The 16,115-nt window shown below is 51.7% G+C and overlaps 1 protein-coding gene across 2 annotated transcripts; it reads left to right on the top strand.

Moving 5' to 3' along the window:
• Window positions 1-1,872: 1,872 nt before the first annotated feature.
• Window positions 1,873-11,269, top strand: NEFH (neurofilament heavy chain). 2 transcript variants are annotated; one of them, XM_045826711.1, is made up of 5 exons: window positions 1,873-2,801; window positions 4,698-4,897; window positions 6,834-6,958; window positions 9,158-9,635; window positions 9,792-11,269. In XM_045826711.1, the coding sequence occupies exons 1-5, from the start codon at window positions 1,919-1,921 to the stop codon at window positions 10,665-10,667; spliced, it is 2,562 nt and encodes an 853-aa protein (XP_045682667.1). In that variant the 5' UTR covers window positions 1,873-1,918; the 3' UTR covers window positions 10,668-11,269. The 2 variants fall into 2 exon arrangements, with proteins under 2 accessions (XP_045682667.1, XP_045682666.1); XM_045826710.1 differs by having other exon boundaries at window positions 9,158-11,269.
• The last annotated feature ends 4,846 nt before the right edge of the window (window positions 11,270-16,115 follow it).

The following is a 16,115-nucleotide window of genomic DNA, read 5'->3' as shown; positions in this document are numbered from 1 at the left end:
CTGCCATAGGGAGGCTGAGAACTGGGAGTGGAGTCCACACTGACTCTCTAGGGGATCCCTTCCCAGCATCTGGCATCCCCTGGGGGTCCTTCCACCTCCCAGTGGCAGAGCAGGACAGCCCAGGTGTGTGGGAGAAACTTAACAAGAAACGAGGGTCGGGACCCCTAGCAGAAAGTTGAGGGGCTGGGTCCTTGGCTCCCTTTGCGACCCTGCCAGAACTTGCACCCACCCCTTCTCAGTTCCCCATCTGCACAGCACCACGGTCGGGCAAGGGGGATACTCTTACCTCTTACCCCTCCCCCAGCATACAGGCAGAAGTTAACCCCTTCCTCCCTGACAGGGAGCAGTGCTGAAGCGCCATCTGCAGCTCTGCCCCCACCCCCAAGGCATCTGGAATTAGCCCAAACAGAGAAAAAGTCAAATAGCCCTAGCAGTTGCAGGGACCCCCTAAAGCTCAAGGACCCCTTTTGATACCGGACCCCCCAATAGGGCTTACGGAAGGGACTTTGGTACCCTTAAAGCATCCCGTCACTTGCCTGGGGGTGAAAAGGGGTGCCTATCGGGACACCCACTTATCTGTTGTGAGGGTCGGGGAGAGATGCCAAGTTGAAACCGAGGAGATGGAAAGGGGAAAGCCGGAAAGGTCGACTCCCCAGCTGTGGGAAAGCAGCTGTGGTATCCAGAGGCAGCACGTCAGTTCCTCTCCCCCAGTTCGGCCAGAGCACCCGCCCCACCAAGCCGAAGCTGCTTGGGGGGCTAGGGGGCTTAGGTTGCATACGGTCTCAGGGCAAGGCCCCCTTCAGGCACAGATGAGAAAACTGGGGTGGGTGGGGGTAGACTCAACTTGTCCAAGGTCATTTTACTGCAAATTGTGGAGCTGACTTCGGTGGGGAAAAGCCCGGCGTGAATGACCACCAGCACACCTGGCACTGCCCCCCCCCATACAGAGGCCATCTCTCCCCCAGTTTCATGCCCAGTCCGCGGGAGCACCTCCTCTCTGGATTTCCTGACTCTCACACTCAGCCCAGGCTCCCCCTATCCATGCAGGGACCCTCTGCCCCCGTCACTGAAGGCCCAGCCAGCGGCAGGGTCTCCCGCCTCCTAACCTATCTAGACCACTGTGCCCCGCCCACCGGGCTCCCTGTGTCCCCCAGTTAAGAGCAGCCTTGCAGCTCTCCTCAACTCCAGGCCCCTCCCCCTACTCCAGGCGGCCGCAGAGCTTCTCGGTCCCTCTCCGGGTGGCCCCTCTAGCTATGCGGGAAACAGTGAAACTCCCTTCGGAGGTCTTCTGTCTCTGCCCTCCGTAGTACCCACCAAGCCTCCGTTCAGGATGACCTCGCTCCCTCCCCTGTTCCGGGGCAGCTGCGGACACTCTGCACCGCCTATCCTGAGCGCCTCTCTAACTATTAGGGAAATCTCGTGCCCCCATTTCATGCAGCGATCCCCTCACCCTACCGACTACAGTCTTCCATCGCTCCCTCCCTAAGGCACTCTGCCCCTGTTCTCAGCAGCTCTCCATGTCCTCTCCCTATTTCGGCCCCTTTCTCTCATTCAGAACACAGTAGCAGGGTCTTCCGATTCGCACCCGGGGGTCCCCGCCGGTCCACTCTGGGAGTCCTCTATCCCCTAATCTGACCTCGAGGCGGGGCTGGGGGGCGCTCCGCTGACGCCTCGTGGATTCCCCTTCACTCCCAAGTCCCCCCTGCCCCGCCCCTCTCACTGCGGCGGAGCCGGCCAGCCCCGGGGCAGCAGGGGAGGAGGCGGGCGGGGCCCGCCTCCCCCGCCCCCCCCCCCCACTGCCGAGGGGCTGGACTCGGCCTGGCTGCTATATAAAAGGCGTCCCGTTGCTGCCGCAGTGCTAGCCACCCCGTCCCGGCCCCAAGCTCCCACTCTACCAGCGGCCGCACCTGCTCCAGCCATGATGAGCTTCAGCGGCGCCGACGCTTTGCTGGGAACCCCGTTCGCGTCTCTGCACGGAGGTGGCAGCCTGCACTACGCGCTGGCTCGAAAGGGCGGCGCGGGCGGAGCGCGCTCGGCTGCCGGCTCGTCGAGTGGTTTCCACTCGTGGACGCGGACGACGGTGAGCTCCGCGTCCGCCTCGCCGAGCCGTTTCCGCGGCGCGGCAGTCGCCTCCAGCACCGACTCGCTAGACACGCTGAGCAACGGGCCGGAGGGCAGCATGGTGGCCGCGGTGGCAGCGCGCAGCGAGAAGGAGCAGCTTCAGGTGCTGAACGACCGCTTCGCGGGCTATATAGACAAGGTGCGGCAGCTGGAGGCTCACAACCGCAGCCTGGAGGGCGAGGCAGCGGCGCTGCGGCAGCAGCAGGCGGGCCGCGCTGCCATGGGCGAGCTGTACGAGCGCGAGGTGCGCGAGATGCGCGGCGTCGTGCTGCGCCTGGGCGCAGCGCGCGGCCAGCTGCGCTTGGAGCAGGAGCACCTGCTCGAGGACATCGCGCACGTGCGCCAGCGCCTGGATGACGAGGCCCGGCAGCGCGAGGAGGCAGAGGCGGCTGCGCGCGCGCTCGCGCGCTTTGCGCAGGAGGCCGAGGCGGCGCGCGCGGAGCTGCAGAAGAAGGCGCAAGCCCTTCAGGAGGAATGCGGCTACTTGCGGCGCCACCACCAGGAAGAGGTGGGGGAGCTGCTCAGCCAGATCCAGGGCTGCAGTGCCGCTCAGGCACAGGCGCAGGCCGACTCGCGGGACGCCCTCAAGTGCGACGTGACGTCGGCGCTGCGCGAGATCCGCGCGCAGCTCGAAGGCCACGCGGTGCAAAGCACGTTGCAGTCCGAGGAGTGGTTCCGAGGTTCGCAAACTCGCGGTGGTGGGGAGGACAGGGCGCCCCCTGCTGGTCCAGCAGCGAGGGGCAGGGTGGTGTGACGCCAGGGGCTGCATGTGGAGGTGGCAGGACTGGAGAATGCGTTCCTCAGCTTCCCCATGTAAAGTGCATAATCCTTAGTTGAGTAATGATTTCCCTCTGGGTCTCATGTGGGACTGACCCACCCCCACCCTCCACAACTGTGCCTCCCCCTTTGGCTGCTCTCTCTAGGGCCCTTACGTTTGTCCTTTAACTCTGGGACCCCCCTGGTCTCCCCCACCATAGTTAGGTAACCCTACACCGAGGCCCCTTTCCTCAGATTCCCTCTATACCACCAAAGCAGTTGCTGGCTTCTGATCACAGGCGCTGGAGACTCTTTGCCCTTCAAAGTAACCTGCCTTCCATGCCCAACGTTGCCGTCCCCATTTCCTGCACCCGGGCTGGGGACTCCATTCTTCTTATCAGGCTTCTCCCCACTATTTAGGGGAGAGGTGTGGCATTCTCACATCCTTTCTCCCCAGGGGGGGCCATCACTACAACCAGTTGGTACCTGAGACTGAGGTGGTCCGTGAGCCCTTTAATGTCCCCTCTCCTGGCCCCGGAAACTGGGAGCCTGGCGAGGGAGCCTCCCAAGGCTGCCCCCTGCCACCATGCCGCCCTGAGTCAGCTAGACTGCAGCTGCAGCAGCTCTGGAGCTTTTCCCAGCAGCTGCAGGGTGACCTTGACCAGCGCTTGTCCTCTCTGGTTTTCCTCTCTATTTGGGCTGAAAGATGGGAGTGGGCTTCTTACCCTGGACAGCTCCAGGATTCCCCCTCCCCTGCCCAGCTGCAAAACTTTGTGTATTGTTCTTGGGAGAGGGTGCAGGTATTTCAGTGATTTCCAGCCTTGTGATCCACGGTGGGTAAACGATCACCCATAGGGATGGTTTCTAAATCTTTGTGGGCACTAGTAGGGAAAGCCAGGAAAGCTGGGATTTGGATGAATGATGACTTTTCCCCGTTGCCCCCCACCCCCAACTCCTCTGCAGTGACAGAACTGTCCCCTCCCCCATCTCTGCAGCAAGATTCCTCCCAAAGCAAACCCCTCCGTTCTCTTGGGCTGTGCCCTTCGTACAAGCAGTCCATCCTACCCATCCAGCTGGCTTCCCTTCTTCCTCCCACACCCCTAACTCAGGCCCTGGGTGTCACTACCTCAGGATTCAGGATGTTCTCTTTCAGGTGATATAGACTAGTTTCTACACCTCCACCAGCCCTGGAAGGTCTAGGAAGCAGCAGCCCTTTGCTGGCAGGGGCCAGGTGTGGCTGCATTTGGCTCAGGGGCTCCAGTGCCAGAATGTGCAGCCAGAGGAGCTGGCACACAGACCTCAGGCTCTGCAGTGACCTTGGGCTCTGCCCAGCAGAAACCTGCAAGGAGGAGACTATGGCGACATGGTGGCTACAGCACCCTCATGCCTTCAAAGGGCAAAGGCTAATGAACTTGTTCAACACAAGTTCATAGTTAAACTCTGAGCCACAAGTTCAGAGTTAAGCCAAGTTTCACATCTGAACCCCCAGTACTGCCACTTCTTGCTGGGGAGCTGAACCAGGCATTAGGACCAGAAATGGGGGCTTCCTCTGCCCTGTAGGGTTTCTGCATCCTGAGCTGGGGAGATGGTCTAATCTTTGGAGCCTGATAGACTGTAGATTTGAATCCCAGCTCTGCCGCTCGCTAGCTGGGTGGCCTTGGGCAGTAGTCATTTGCCTATAATGCCAGATAGAATGAGTCAGGCATCCAAGATGGCACCCAGCTCCCAGTAGGTCCTCAACCCATGTGTGTCATCTGGATCTGGGCACTGGAACACATACCCAGGTGTGTCTCACCTTGCCCTATTCCCTCCTCCCCCAGTGAGGCTGGACCGACTGTCCGAGGCAGCCAAGGTGAACACAGACGCCATGCGCTCAGCACAGGAGGAGATCATTGAGTACCGGCGCCAGCTGCAGGCCAGGACCACAGAGCTGGAGGCACTCAAAAGCACCAAGGACTCGCTGGAGAGGCAGCGCTCTGAGCTGGAGGATCGTCATCAGGCTGACATCGCATCCTACCAGGTGGGCAGGGGAGGGGCGGAGAGCCAGACTGCCTCACCTGGTTGGGTGACCCTGGGCAAATCACTGTCCTTCTCTGAGCAGGGTTGTAGTGGTCAAGGTTATGGGCCTTGGAGTCAAACGTACCAGGTATACCAGTATGTCTTCCTAGGTATGAGATCCCAGGAAATTCATCTGTATCTCTGAATCTGGATTCATTCCTTCAGTGAAAAAGAAAGAAGGGAGAAAAAAAAAGGCTGCCGAGCAGAGCTGTGAAGGCCAAGGAGATGGACAAATGTTTTAAGAGAGGAGTGTGGCCCTGGCTGGTGTGGTTCAGTTAGTTGGAGTGTTGGCCCGTAGACCGAAGGGTCGTGGGTTTGATTCCCAATTAGGAAAGTACGAAAATGACCAATTGATGTTTTTCTCCCTCTCCCTTCCTCTCTCTCTGAAAGCAATGAAAAAATGTCCTTGGGTGAGGATTAAAAAGGGAGGGGGGTAGTATGAGTGTGAATGTTCGTAGCAGGATTTGATCACAATAAGGGTATTTGGTGAATAGTAACCAGTGTCTTTGAGTTTAAGTAACCTGGGGAAGGCCTTGGCAGATTCCCCATTAAAGACAACTGCAAAAGAAAACATCACTTTAAATTTTTTTTTATTTTTTATCCTCACTCAAGGATATGTTTGTTGATTTTAGAGGGAGAAAAGGGAGACAGAGAGACAGAGAGAGAGAAAGAGAGATATCAATCAATCCCCTACTGGGTATTGAACTTGCAGTCTAGGTATAGGTATGCACCCTCAGGAATCAAACCCACAACCTTCTGGATGATGCTCCAACCAACTGAGCCCCCTGGTCAGGGCAAAAACATCACTTTTTAAAAAATTATTATGCAAATAATATGTGGCAATGATAGAAAAGTTAGAAAACCAAGAAAGCAAAAAAAGGAGGCAATGAAAATCAGTCATAATGGTTTACTTTATGTAATTAACTAATTTATTTATTTTAAAAGATTATTTATTTTGCCCTGGCTGGCGTAGCTCAGTGGATTGAGCACGGGCTGCGAACCGAAGTGTCGCAGGTTCCATTCCCAGTCAGGGCACATGCCTGGGTTACAGGCCACAGCCCCCAGCAACCGCACATTGATGTTTCTCTCTCTCTCTCTCTTTCTCCCTCCCTCCCCTCTCTAAAAATAAATAAATAAATAAATAAATAAAATCTTTATTAAAAAGATTATTTATTTTGTGAGAGAGGGGAAGAGAATGAGAAAGAGAGAGAGAAACATCAATGTTTCACAGAGAGAAACGCCAGCCCGTTGCTGGTGGCCTTTCACACACACCCCAACCAGGAAGCACCCGTGCAACCCAGGCATGTACCCTGGCCAGGAGTCGAACCAGCGACGTTTCACTTTGTGGGATGACACCCAACCAACTGGGTCACACTGGTCAGGGCCATAATGGTTTACTTTCAGCAGTGGTTATATGGGCCTGGGAACAGGGAAGAAGCTTCAATTCATTTAGCTTCTGTGCATTGTCTCAGCTGTCCATGACAGATGCTTCCCGAGCCCTTACTCTGTGGCAGGCACTTTGGGGAATTGGGGAACCAGTAGGGAGTCAAAGCAAACGAGGCTGTGTTCCCGCTGAGCATTTTCTAAGCTTAAGAGATCTGTGAAAATTCAGCTATCGTCTTGACTGACCAGCTATAACCATCGTTAGAATCTGGTGTGTTTCATTCCAGACTGTTTCCCAGGCTGAAGTTATATACGTAGCTGAATTTCTGCTCCACGTGGTTTCCGTATCCATGAAAGAGACCCTCACAGCTTTGACAGGGTGGGGGTTGGTTCCAGCCGCACGCTGGATAGGACTGCTTCGGGTTGCATGCCCACCCGCCCCCCACCCAGCTTCTCTGGCACCGAGAGCCGGGTGTTGGCTGGCGCTTGATGTGCGTGCGGCCTCTCCTCTGCAGGAAGCTATCCAGCAGCTGGATGCTGAGCTGAGGAACACCAAGTGGGAGATGGCAGCCCAGCTCCGAGAGTACCAGGACTTGCTCAATGTCAAGATGGCTCTGGACATTGAGATTGCTGCTTACAGGTGAGGTGGGCCAGGGGCCCTTCAGGGGGTGGGGAGCCCTTGTATTCTCATGAGGAGCTAAGCCTTGGGCTTCAAGCTCCCCCTGTGAGGCAGCCTGCCTGTCTTGGAGATCAAGATGAAGTTTGTTATTGTGGTAAAATATATGCAACATCAAATTTGCCATTTAACCATTTTTAAGCACACAGTTCTGAGGCATCAAGTGCAGTTATGTTGTTGTGTGACCATCACCACCATCCACCTCCAGAACTTTCTCATCATCTCAAACTGAAACTCTGTGTTCATGAACCAGTGACTCCCCACTCCCTTTTCCTCCATTCTCCCAGCCCTGGCAGCCACCATTCTGCTTTCTGAGAAACAAAAATATTTTTTTAAGATCTTTTTTAAAGGAGAGACACATCGATATGTGCGAGACACACCAGTTGGTCGCCTTTTACACACTCCAAACTGGGGACGTGGCCTGCAACCCAGGCATGTGCCCGCATTGGGAGTGGAACCGGTGACCTTTTGGCTCACAGGCCAGTGCTCAGTCCACTGGGCCACATCAGCCTGGGCTGAGAGACAGAACTCTCGAGAGTGACTTATTTTCGTCCTGACAGTGACTTAGAGGGTTAAAGTTCCTCACCCCTTCCCCAAATTCAGCCAGCTTTGCTTTGGAGGGAAAAGAGGTAATTGAGTGATAAAGGGCCTTTGCAACTTTTTCTCTTCTAGTTTCTTAGCTCTCTGAGTATTTGTTTCCTGCGGAAACAACATGGGGGCTATAATAAGAGTACCTAGATGAGGGACATTTGAAATCTTGCTCCCCAACGTGTCGTCAGTTTGGCTCAAACAAACTGTTCTAAAAATTCATAAAACTAAACAATAACAACAAAACACAGTCACCCCCTGTGTCATGGGTTGTTGGGAGGAGCTAATCCTGTTCATGAGCTAATCCGGGGATGCGGGTAGCACTGGGCTCGCAGAGAAATTCCTCAGTAAATGGTAGCCATGGGAAGGCCACGAGACCTCCCGGCTCAGCGGTTTCCTGCCAAGGAGCAGAGCTGACCCCGTGAGGACCTGTGCCCGTTGCTGTCTGCTGACCCTTGACTTCCCACCTCTTGACCCTGGGCTGTAGTCCTACTACTCGAAGCCTGGTTCATGAACCAGCACAGTCAGCATCCTCCATGAGCTTTTTAGAAAGATGTGCTCTCAGCTCCCCCCTCCGAGACCTACTGAATCACAATCTGTGTTTTAATGGAATTCCTGGGTGATTCCGATGTCATTAAACTTGCAAAGCACTGGTCCGTAGAGGTGACCCCACACTTACTCTGATGCAGGCATTTCCAGGCCCATTTTACCCATCATTTCATTGAAACAACCCTCTGAAATAGGAGCTCTTATGACCCTCTTTTTACCAGTGAGGAAACTAGGGCTTAAAGAGTTCGAGTGGCTTGGCCAAAGCCACATACCTAGTGAGCAGCAAAGAGCACACACTGCTGCTACCACCGTATTCCCAAAACCTACAGGATGAGAATGCAAGGTGACAGGGGACCCTTGAAATTCAAATAGGAACATGCTTAGACCTCTTACACCCAAACTTATAAGTGTGAAATTCTTTGCTTAGGACCTCAACGTTCTCTTGGAAAACATTTTATTTATTTAAAAAAGAATTTTATTTATTTATGTATTTATTTTTAGAGGGAGGGGAAGGGAGTGGGAAAGAGAGAGAGAAACATCAACCAGTTGCCTCTCACAGGCCCCCAGCTGGGCATCCGGCCTGCAGCCCAGGCAGGTGTGCTGACTGGGGATCGAACCGGCGACTTTTCCCTTTGTGGGACAATGTTCACCCAACTGAGCTCCACCGGTCAGGGCTTTTGAATAATATTTTAGTCATGGGACAATACATGTAAATTTTGTTAATTTAGGCACTCTCTCTTGAAGGCAGTTTTTCAAGGGGAAAAAAAGTTGTTTTATCTTATAAGTTGCAGCCTTAGATAGCTGCATTAAATCAGAACAGTGCCATTGGGGTGAGCGTTCTGGGGGGTTCCTGGGATGATTTGCTAAGTGACTTTCTCCACTCTCAACGAGCCCACCGTTCACGTTTTTTCCTCTGCCGAAGTCCCCATCACGGACACTGCGGACCTTCAGAGGAAACCAGGAGGACCCCAGAGTCACCAGTCTGCTCCGAGTTCATAGTAATGTGTTCCATTATCCTTTCTGCAGAAAACTCCTGGAGGGTGAAGAGTGTCGGATTGGCTTTGGCCCAACTCCCTTTTCCCTCCTAGAAGGACTCCCCAAAATCCCTTCCACGTCCACGCACATAAAGGTCAAAAGCGAAGAGAAGATCAAGGTGGTAGAAAAGTCAGAGAAGGAAACTGTGATTGTGGAGGAACAGACAGAGGAGATACAAGTGACCGAAGAAGTGACTGAAGAAGAGGAGAAAGAGGCCAAAGAGGAGGAGGCCAAGGAGGAGGAAGGGGGAGAAGAGGAAGAAGCGGAAGGGGGAGAAGAAGCAGCAAAGTCTCCCCCAGCAGAAGAGGCTGCATCCCCAGAGAAGGAGGCCGAGTCCCCAGAGAAGGAAGAGGCCAAGTCCCCAGCCAAGGCCAAGTCCCCCACGAAAGAAGCAAAATCGCCAGCTGAGGTGAAGTCCCCCGAGAAGGCCAAGTCCCCAGTTAAGGAAGAAGCAAAGTCACCAGCTGAGGTCAAGTCCCCTGAAAAGGCCAAGTCCCCTGAAAAGGCCAAGTCCCCGGTGAAGGAAGAAGCCAAGTCCCCAGAGGAGGTCAAATCCCCAGAGAAGGCCAAGTCTCCAGTCAAGGAAGAAGCAAAATCACCAGCTGAGGTCAAGTCCCCTGAAAAGGTCAAGTCCCCTGAAAAGGCCAAGTCCCCGGTGAAGGAAGAAGCCAAATCCCCTGAGAAGGCCAAGACCCTTGATGTGAAGTCCCCAGAAGCCAAGACGCCAGTGAAGGAGGAAGTAAGGTCCCCTGCAGACATCAAATCACCCGAAAAGGCCAAAAGCCCTAGCAAGGAGGAGGTCAAGTCCCCAGAGAAGGCCAAGTCTCCTGTGAAGGAGGAGGCCAAGACCCCTGAGAAGGAGGTCTCAAAGAAGGAAGAGGTGAAGTCCCCCGCGAAGGAAGAAGAGAAACCCCAGGTAAAAGAGCCCCCAAAGAAGGCCGAGGAAGAGAAAGCTCCAGCCATGCCAAAAACTGAGGAGAAGGACAGCAAGAAAGACGAGGTGCCCAAGAAGGAGACCCCAAAGCCCGAGGTCCAGGAGAAGAAGGAACCTGCTGTGGAGAAGCCCAAGGAAGCCAAAGTTGAAGCCAAGAAGGAAGAGGCAGAAGATAAGAAAAAAGCAGTGACTCCCGAGAAGGAGGCTCCTGCCAAGGAGAAGGAGGAGGCCAAACCCAAAGAGAAGACCGAGGCGGACAAGAAAGACGACGCCAAGGCCAAAGAACCCAGCAAAGCAGCAGAGAAGGAGCCAGAAAAGCCAAAGAAGGAAGAGACGCCAGCAGCACCTGAGAAAAAAGATGCCAAGGAGGAGAAAGCCACAGAGGCCAAGAAGCCCGAGGAGAAACCCAAACCAGAGGCCCAAGCCAAGGAAGAGCCCGCCAAGGAGGCCCCCACACCCGGCAAAGCCCAGACGGAAAAGGCTGAGAAGTCCTCTAGCACGGACCAGAAAGACAGCCGGCCTCCGGAGAAGGCCGCGGAAGACAAGGCCCCCAAGGGGGAGAAGTAAGGTAGGGAGGAAGGAACATCTAGAGCAGCCAAAGAAACTCAGGAGGGTCTGGGAGCTCAAGGGTTGGCAGAACACATTTCCATTTTTCCTCCTCCCTTTTCTTCATATAAGAAACTCCGCTTAGATGGTGGGGCTCTCCTTCACCGAACAGGAATTTCTGTTAGCAATATGTTAGCAAGGAGGGGAACTCCCCACCCTACCCCCCATGTCCCAAACCCTCCCCAGGCGACGGACCATTATGTTATGATAGCTTCTGTAGCAGAATGTGATCTGTGCCGAATGCCACATGTAAGCACCTGACTGTAAAAACTGCCCCCCTCCTGTCCAAATAAGTGCATTTATCTCCTGTATGTGCAACAGACAGATGACCGCAATAATGAATGAGCAGTTAGAAACACATTATGCTTGAGATGTCTTAACCTATTCCCGAATGCCTTCTGTTTTCCAAAGGGGTGGTCAGGCCCTTGCCCAGAGCTCTCCATCCTGCAAGAGCTGGAGTGGGTGGGCTGGTCGCCACTGAATTATGCCAGGGCGCACTTTTCCACTGGAGTCCACTTTCAATTGCTTCTGTGCAATAAAACGAAGTGCTTATGAAATGAAAATGCTGCTGCTGTTATTTATCCTCTTCCCCCACAAGAGGGGGCCTTGCCCCCTCTTGCCACAAGAGGGGCAAGGCCAGGGGAGGTCTAGATGTCACAAGACTGCACAGCACTGAGCAAGCATGGGGGGTCTCTTGAGATTCTGGGACCAGTTACGTGGCCCCTCTTGTGTTATTTCCTGAGCACAAACCATGTGCCAGGCAGTGTGCTGGATGCTTAATTTTTATGATCTTGTAGACGGATGGTCGGGCGCATGGATTCTCTGCCTGGTCCGTGGGTCACCTGCATCAGCATCATCTGGGAGCCTTATGAAACGGCTTGGTTCTAGCCCAGACCATTGAATCAGAAGCCGAGAGGCAAGCCTGGGAAAGGCACCCTCCCACTTGATTCTAATGCATACTGAAGTGTGGGAACAGGTGAGGTTCTAAAGACGTTGAACAGTCCGTTTACAGAGTCTGCATATGTTCTCTCTCGTAAGGAGGAGTGAGCCTTCTGAGTGAGGGGCCGTCTGTGGCTGACTCGCCTGAAGGGGAGACTGCACTCACCACTACTGGGAACGGTTTGTCAATAGTCACTTACCAGGACTCCAACACGCTTCTCCAGACATGCTTCTGAAAGCTGCATTTTTGTGCATTTATGTGGGGTCTTTACTGTGACGTTTTTGTGTGGTTTCCAACTCTGGGACTGTCATTAACCCTGGTTCTATAGTACGGCTCCTGGGCATTGCTTCTTTCCCTGACCCAACCAGGTGGTTCTCAGACCCATCATATTCTCTGATTGGCCCTATTGTACCACCGGTCACTGGTGATTGGTCCAAGGATGGCCACCTGACCCCAGGTGAGCCAATGAAAGTCTTCCTGGGATTTTAAACTTGGGGCCAGTGAGAGTGGTTGGCAGTCTTCTGGTTGTGGGAAGTGGGCAGTAGGGAGGGGATAGGGGGTCACAGCTGTGGGCTGCCGTTTTCCCAGCCTTGTGGAAAAGCCAGTCTGTGAGAGAGGATAAGATGATTAAACAGACAAGATGCCTAGTGAGTCATGGCAGATTTCAGGTCCCTGAATCTGGTGCTCCCTTCCATGGCCATTCTTTGAGCCAGTAAAGCCCCTTTTTCTCCAAAGCGCATTCGGAGCACAGCTCTGTCACTTGCAGCCAGAAGTGTCCTGAGTAACAAGGCATCTGAAGGAAACGGTTACTATGCTAGAAACCAAGTGGTACACTGCAGAGAACGGGCCAAGGGCTCCTCAAAGTCCTGCCCTGGGTCGTCTCAGCCCATGGTCCACACCTCATCTCAGCAACCATTGTCATCTGTCACATGTCTGAATTTTTCAAAAAAGAGCGCCATGGCAGCTGAGGGTGGTCACATTTAAACAAGGGGACCCTACATGCCATTTCAGAAATGGTTTTGATTGGTTTCACGTTATCAAACACGTCCATGACCTCTATGGAAACCTAAGCATTAATTTTGACCACCAGCTGAGGGTGGTCACATTTAAACAAGGGGACCCTACATGCCATTTCAGAAATGGTTTTGATTGGTTTCACGTTATCAAACACGTCCATGACCTCTATGGAAACCTAAGCATTAATTTTCTGAGCAGCTCTGTCCTAGGGAAATCAGACGGACCCCCAAAAGCCCTGGCACTTGGCTACAGCACAAAATTAGAATCTGGGGCCTAGGGAACCCCCATGTGTGTTGCGCGTGGGTCACCAACCAGCAGTGACCACGGAACGCTGTGGATGGCTCGACGATAAACACGCGAGAAAAAACATGCACAGAGACAAACTAGTTTCTGTGGAGAAGTAGGGACGAAATGGCCACCCCTTCTAGTGAGGAGCGCGCCGATTTACAGTCCATACCTGCTTTTATTGGGCTCATGCTACATAATAACTCAGGTAAAGTACAGTACTCATTAGGGGGAAGTAAGGAACCATAGAAAACAAAGAACTCTGCCCGTCTATTGAGTTGGGGGTCAAAGAGCTGTAAGGCTGAGGAACAAACTAGCTTCCTCCTAAGACCCTTCTCATTCAACTGAGAGCATTCTTGAACAAAGAAGGTTTCACAGTAATTTACATGTTCTTTCTTAGGCCTGATCACCCCGGGAAATCCGCACTTCCCAGTACCGAGCTGTACTACCCTGTCATTGTTTCAGGCTTAGGTGGAGCACGGGAACTAAGGCCACCGAGAGATAAGGAGATTTTCTTCCGGATGCTGAGAACTCAGACTTTGTCAAAGCCGAGGAGTGAGGGTCCATCACCCCCCTTTTGCTGCAGCCCCCCCCCCAAGTCCTTCTTTTGGGGGGGCCTCCCAAAGTGATCGTGCCTGGCTTGGGTTGTTCCCCCGTGGGGAATCTTACCCGTCTTTGGCTAACCGACCAAGCTTTTTGGGGTTCAGCAGCAGAAGCAGCATTCCTGCCAGGGAGATAAGCTTTTATCTCCTTGCCGGCTTACGGTTCCAAGGGTGTTCCCTTAGCCTTAGCTAGGCGGGGGTTTCAGCTTCTGATACCAGTCAGGGCGGTTCCCAACACATGTGTCTTTTCTGAAAAAAGTCATGCTTGAGCTCCCCAAACTGTTTATAACAATATCGACTACCATTTACAACCATGTTTTTACATAAATTTTCTCCAAGCATGGGAATTTTTCAAGCTGCTAAATTTGGGGGTAATTGGTTACACAGAAATAGATAACTAATACAGCTTCTCTCTCAGTAAGGCCTTCTTTTTCATGGAGATCCTAAGTAACTATGGGCTAGTACCCTTCCAGGTACAAATCGAGGAGAGAGAGAGAATGTGTCCTCATCAGTTCAACCCAAGTCTGAGGAGTCAGTGGTACTAGACACTTGGGTCGTGAGCCCATCCTGAAATTAAGGGAACATACTAACTGGACCTGCTGGGTCACGTGCCAAACTTCCGGTCCAAAGGTGGAGTCAGCCCATCTGAATTACATAAACTGGACCTGACATCTCAGGACCCAGAAATACAGAGAGAGAGGAAAAAATCTTCCACAGAGAGAGAGAGATAAAAAAATAACAAACAATAGGATGATAAAGAACCAGAATGATCTTGAAGTTCTCAACAGCAATGGTGGAAACTGCCTAGGAGTCTATATTAATATAGTAAGTGTGAGGGTAGAAAAAGGACAATGTAAAGCATACAATGTCTCAAAAACTTAATTCCCACAGGTCCTTTATCTGAAATTTACTACAGGACATGCTCAACAAAAAGAGAACATAACCCCCCCCCCCAAAAAAAAACCCACACCAAAAACCCTAGGAATAGAGAAAACAGGGACTACAGCAAAGAAGAGACAAGAAGAGAAACTCCAGGATTATGACAAAGAGGAATCACAGGACAATAGCTATGCAGCCCGTGGCCAGTTTGGAGTGGGCACGGGAGGAGAAGGGGAGCTCCGGGAACAAAAATCACACCGATCAATTCTATCCACTGTGTATAACATTAAACTGAAAGACTTGCTGAGCTATTGGAGAGTATGGAAATGGTTAGTACATTTCAAAGAAAACAAAACAAATAATGAAAGGAAGGCAATTATTAACTCCAGGACAAATGAAATATTATATATAAGAGGAAGTATGATTGATACACTAGTCAATTCAACAATTAATGGTAAAATTTATATAATAACAAAAGCAATGAGTACAGATTACACTCAAAAGTAAGATAAATATATGGGAAAGGTGGAACAAAAGCAATGAATACAGATTACACTCAAAAGTAAGATAAATACATGGGAAAGGTGGAGAAAGAAAGTGGAGTGTGTAATTAGCCAAAAACACTCATCTCTCATACTAGTCTGGAGAAAGTGCTTAAAACGGACAGAGCAAAGGAAAGACTGAGAAACTATCACAGACTGGAGGAGACTACAACGACATTGTGACTCAGTGCAATGTGGTGCCCTGGACTGGATTCCTAAGGGAGAAACTAGTGAACCAAATAAAGTGTGCAATTCACTTATTAATAGTGTTCAACCCTGGCTGGTGTGGCTCAGTGGATTGAGCACCAGCCTGCAGACCAAAAAGGTTGCGGGTTCAATTCCCAACCAGGGCACATGCCTGGCTTGGAGACCAGGTCCCCAGCAGGGGGCGTGCAAGAGACAGCCAATCAGTGTTTCTATTGTACATCGATGTCTCTCTCCTTTTTCTCTCCCCTTCCCCCTCTCACTAAAAATAAATAAAATTTTTATAAAAAATAATAATGTACCAACATTAATCTCTTAGTTTGATAAATGTACCATAATCGTGTAAGATGTTGACATTAGGAGGAGCTGAGTGAGGTTATCCCGGAACTCTCTATAAGTATTATATTTGTAACTTTTGAATAAGTTAAAACTTATTTCAAAGGATTTTAAAAAAATTGATATATCAAAAGATTACATATGATCAAAAATGCAAAGGTAAATACTGTAACCTAAGATCTGGAGTGGAAGATAGGGGTCGAGGCAAAGACACAAAGGCCCCTGTGCATTATACTAAACAGAGAGTAACTAGTCAAAGAAACAGGGACCAAAACATCATTTAGTCCAATCTCTTCATTAAATAGATGAGGACACTGAGGCCAGAGGGGCAGGAGCCTAAGGCCAAAAAGCCAATTAGTAGCATGGCTACACTTTCCAATTTGTTCTGTATAAAACATGTGGGTTAAATGGGTATTAATTAAGAATCTGATTTTTTAAAAATTGCCCTCAATGACCTTTACTTAAAAGCCAATGTCTACTCAGTTTTGAAATTAGAGGGAAGACGAGCTAGGTGTTAAGAGCTGTAAGTGCGCTCATGGGTCACTGACTCAGTCAGTGTCCATGGAAGATAAGAAGGGACTCGTCTAGACTGGAACCTGGGCCA

Source organism: Phyllostomus hastatus, unplaced genomic scaffold (assembly GCF_019186645.2).
Source record: "Phyllostomus hastatus isolate PE091 unplaced genomic scaffold, TTU_PhHast_1.1 phas_scaffold_760, whole genome shotgun sequence".
Taxonomy (NCBI): domain Eukaryota; kingdom Metazoa; phylum Chordata; class Mammalia; order Chiroptera; family Phyllostomidae; genus Phyllostomus; species Phyllostomus hastatus.
The sequence above is the reverse complement of the archived record's forward strand: the minus strand, read 5'-3'. Positions and strand labels throughout refer to the sequence as shown.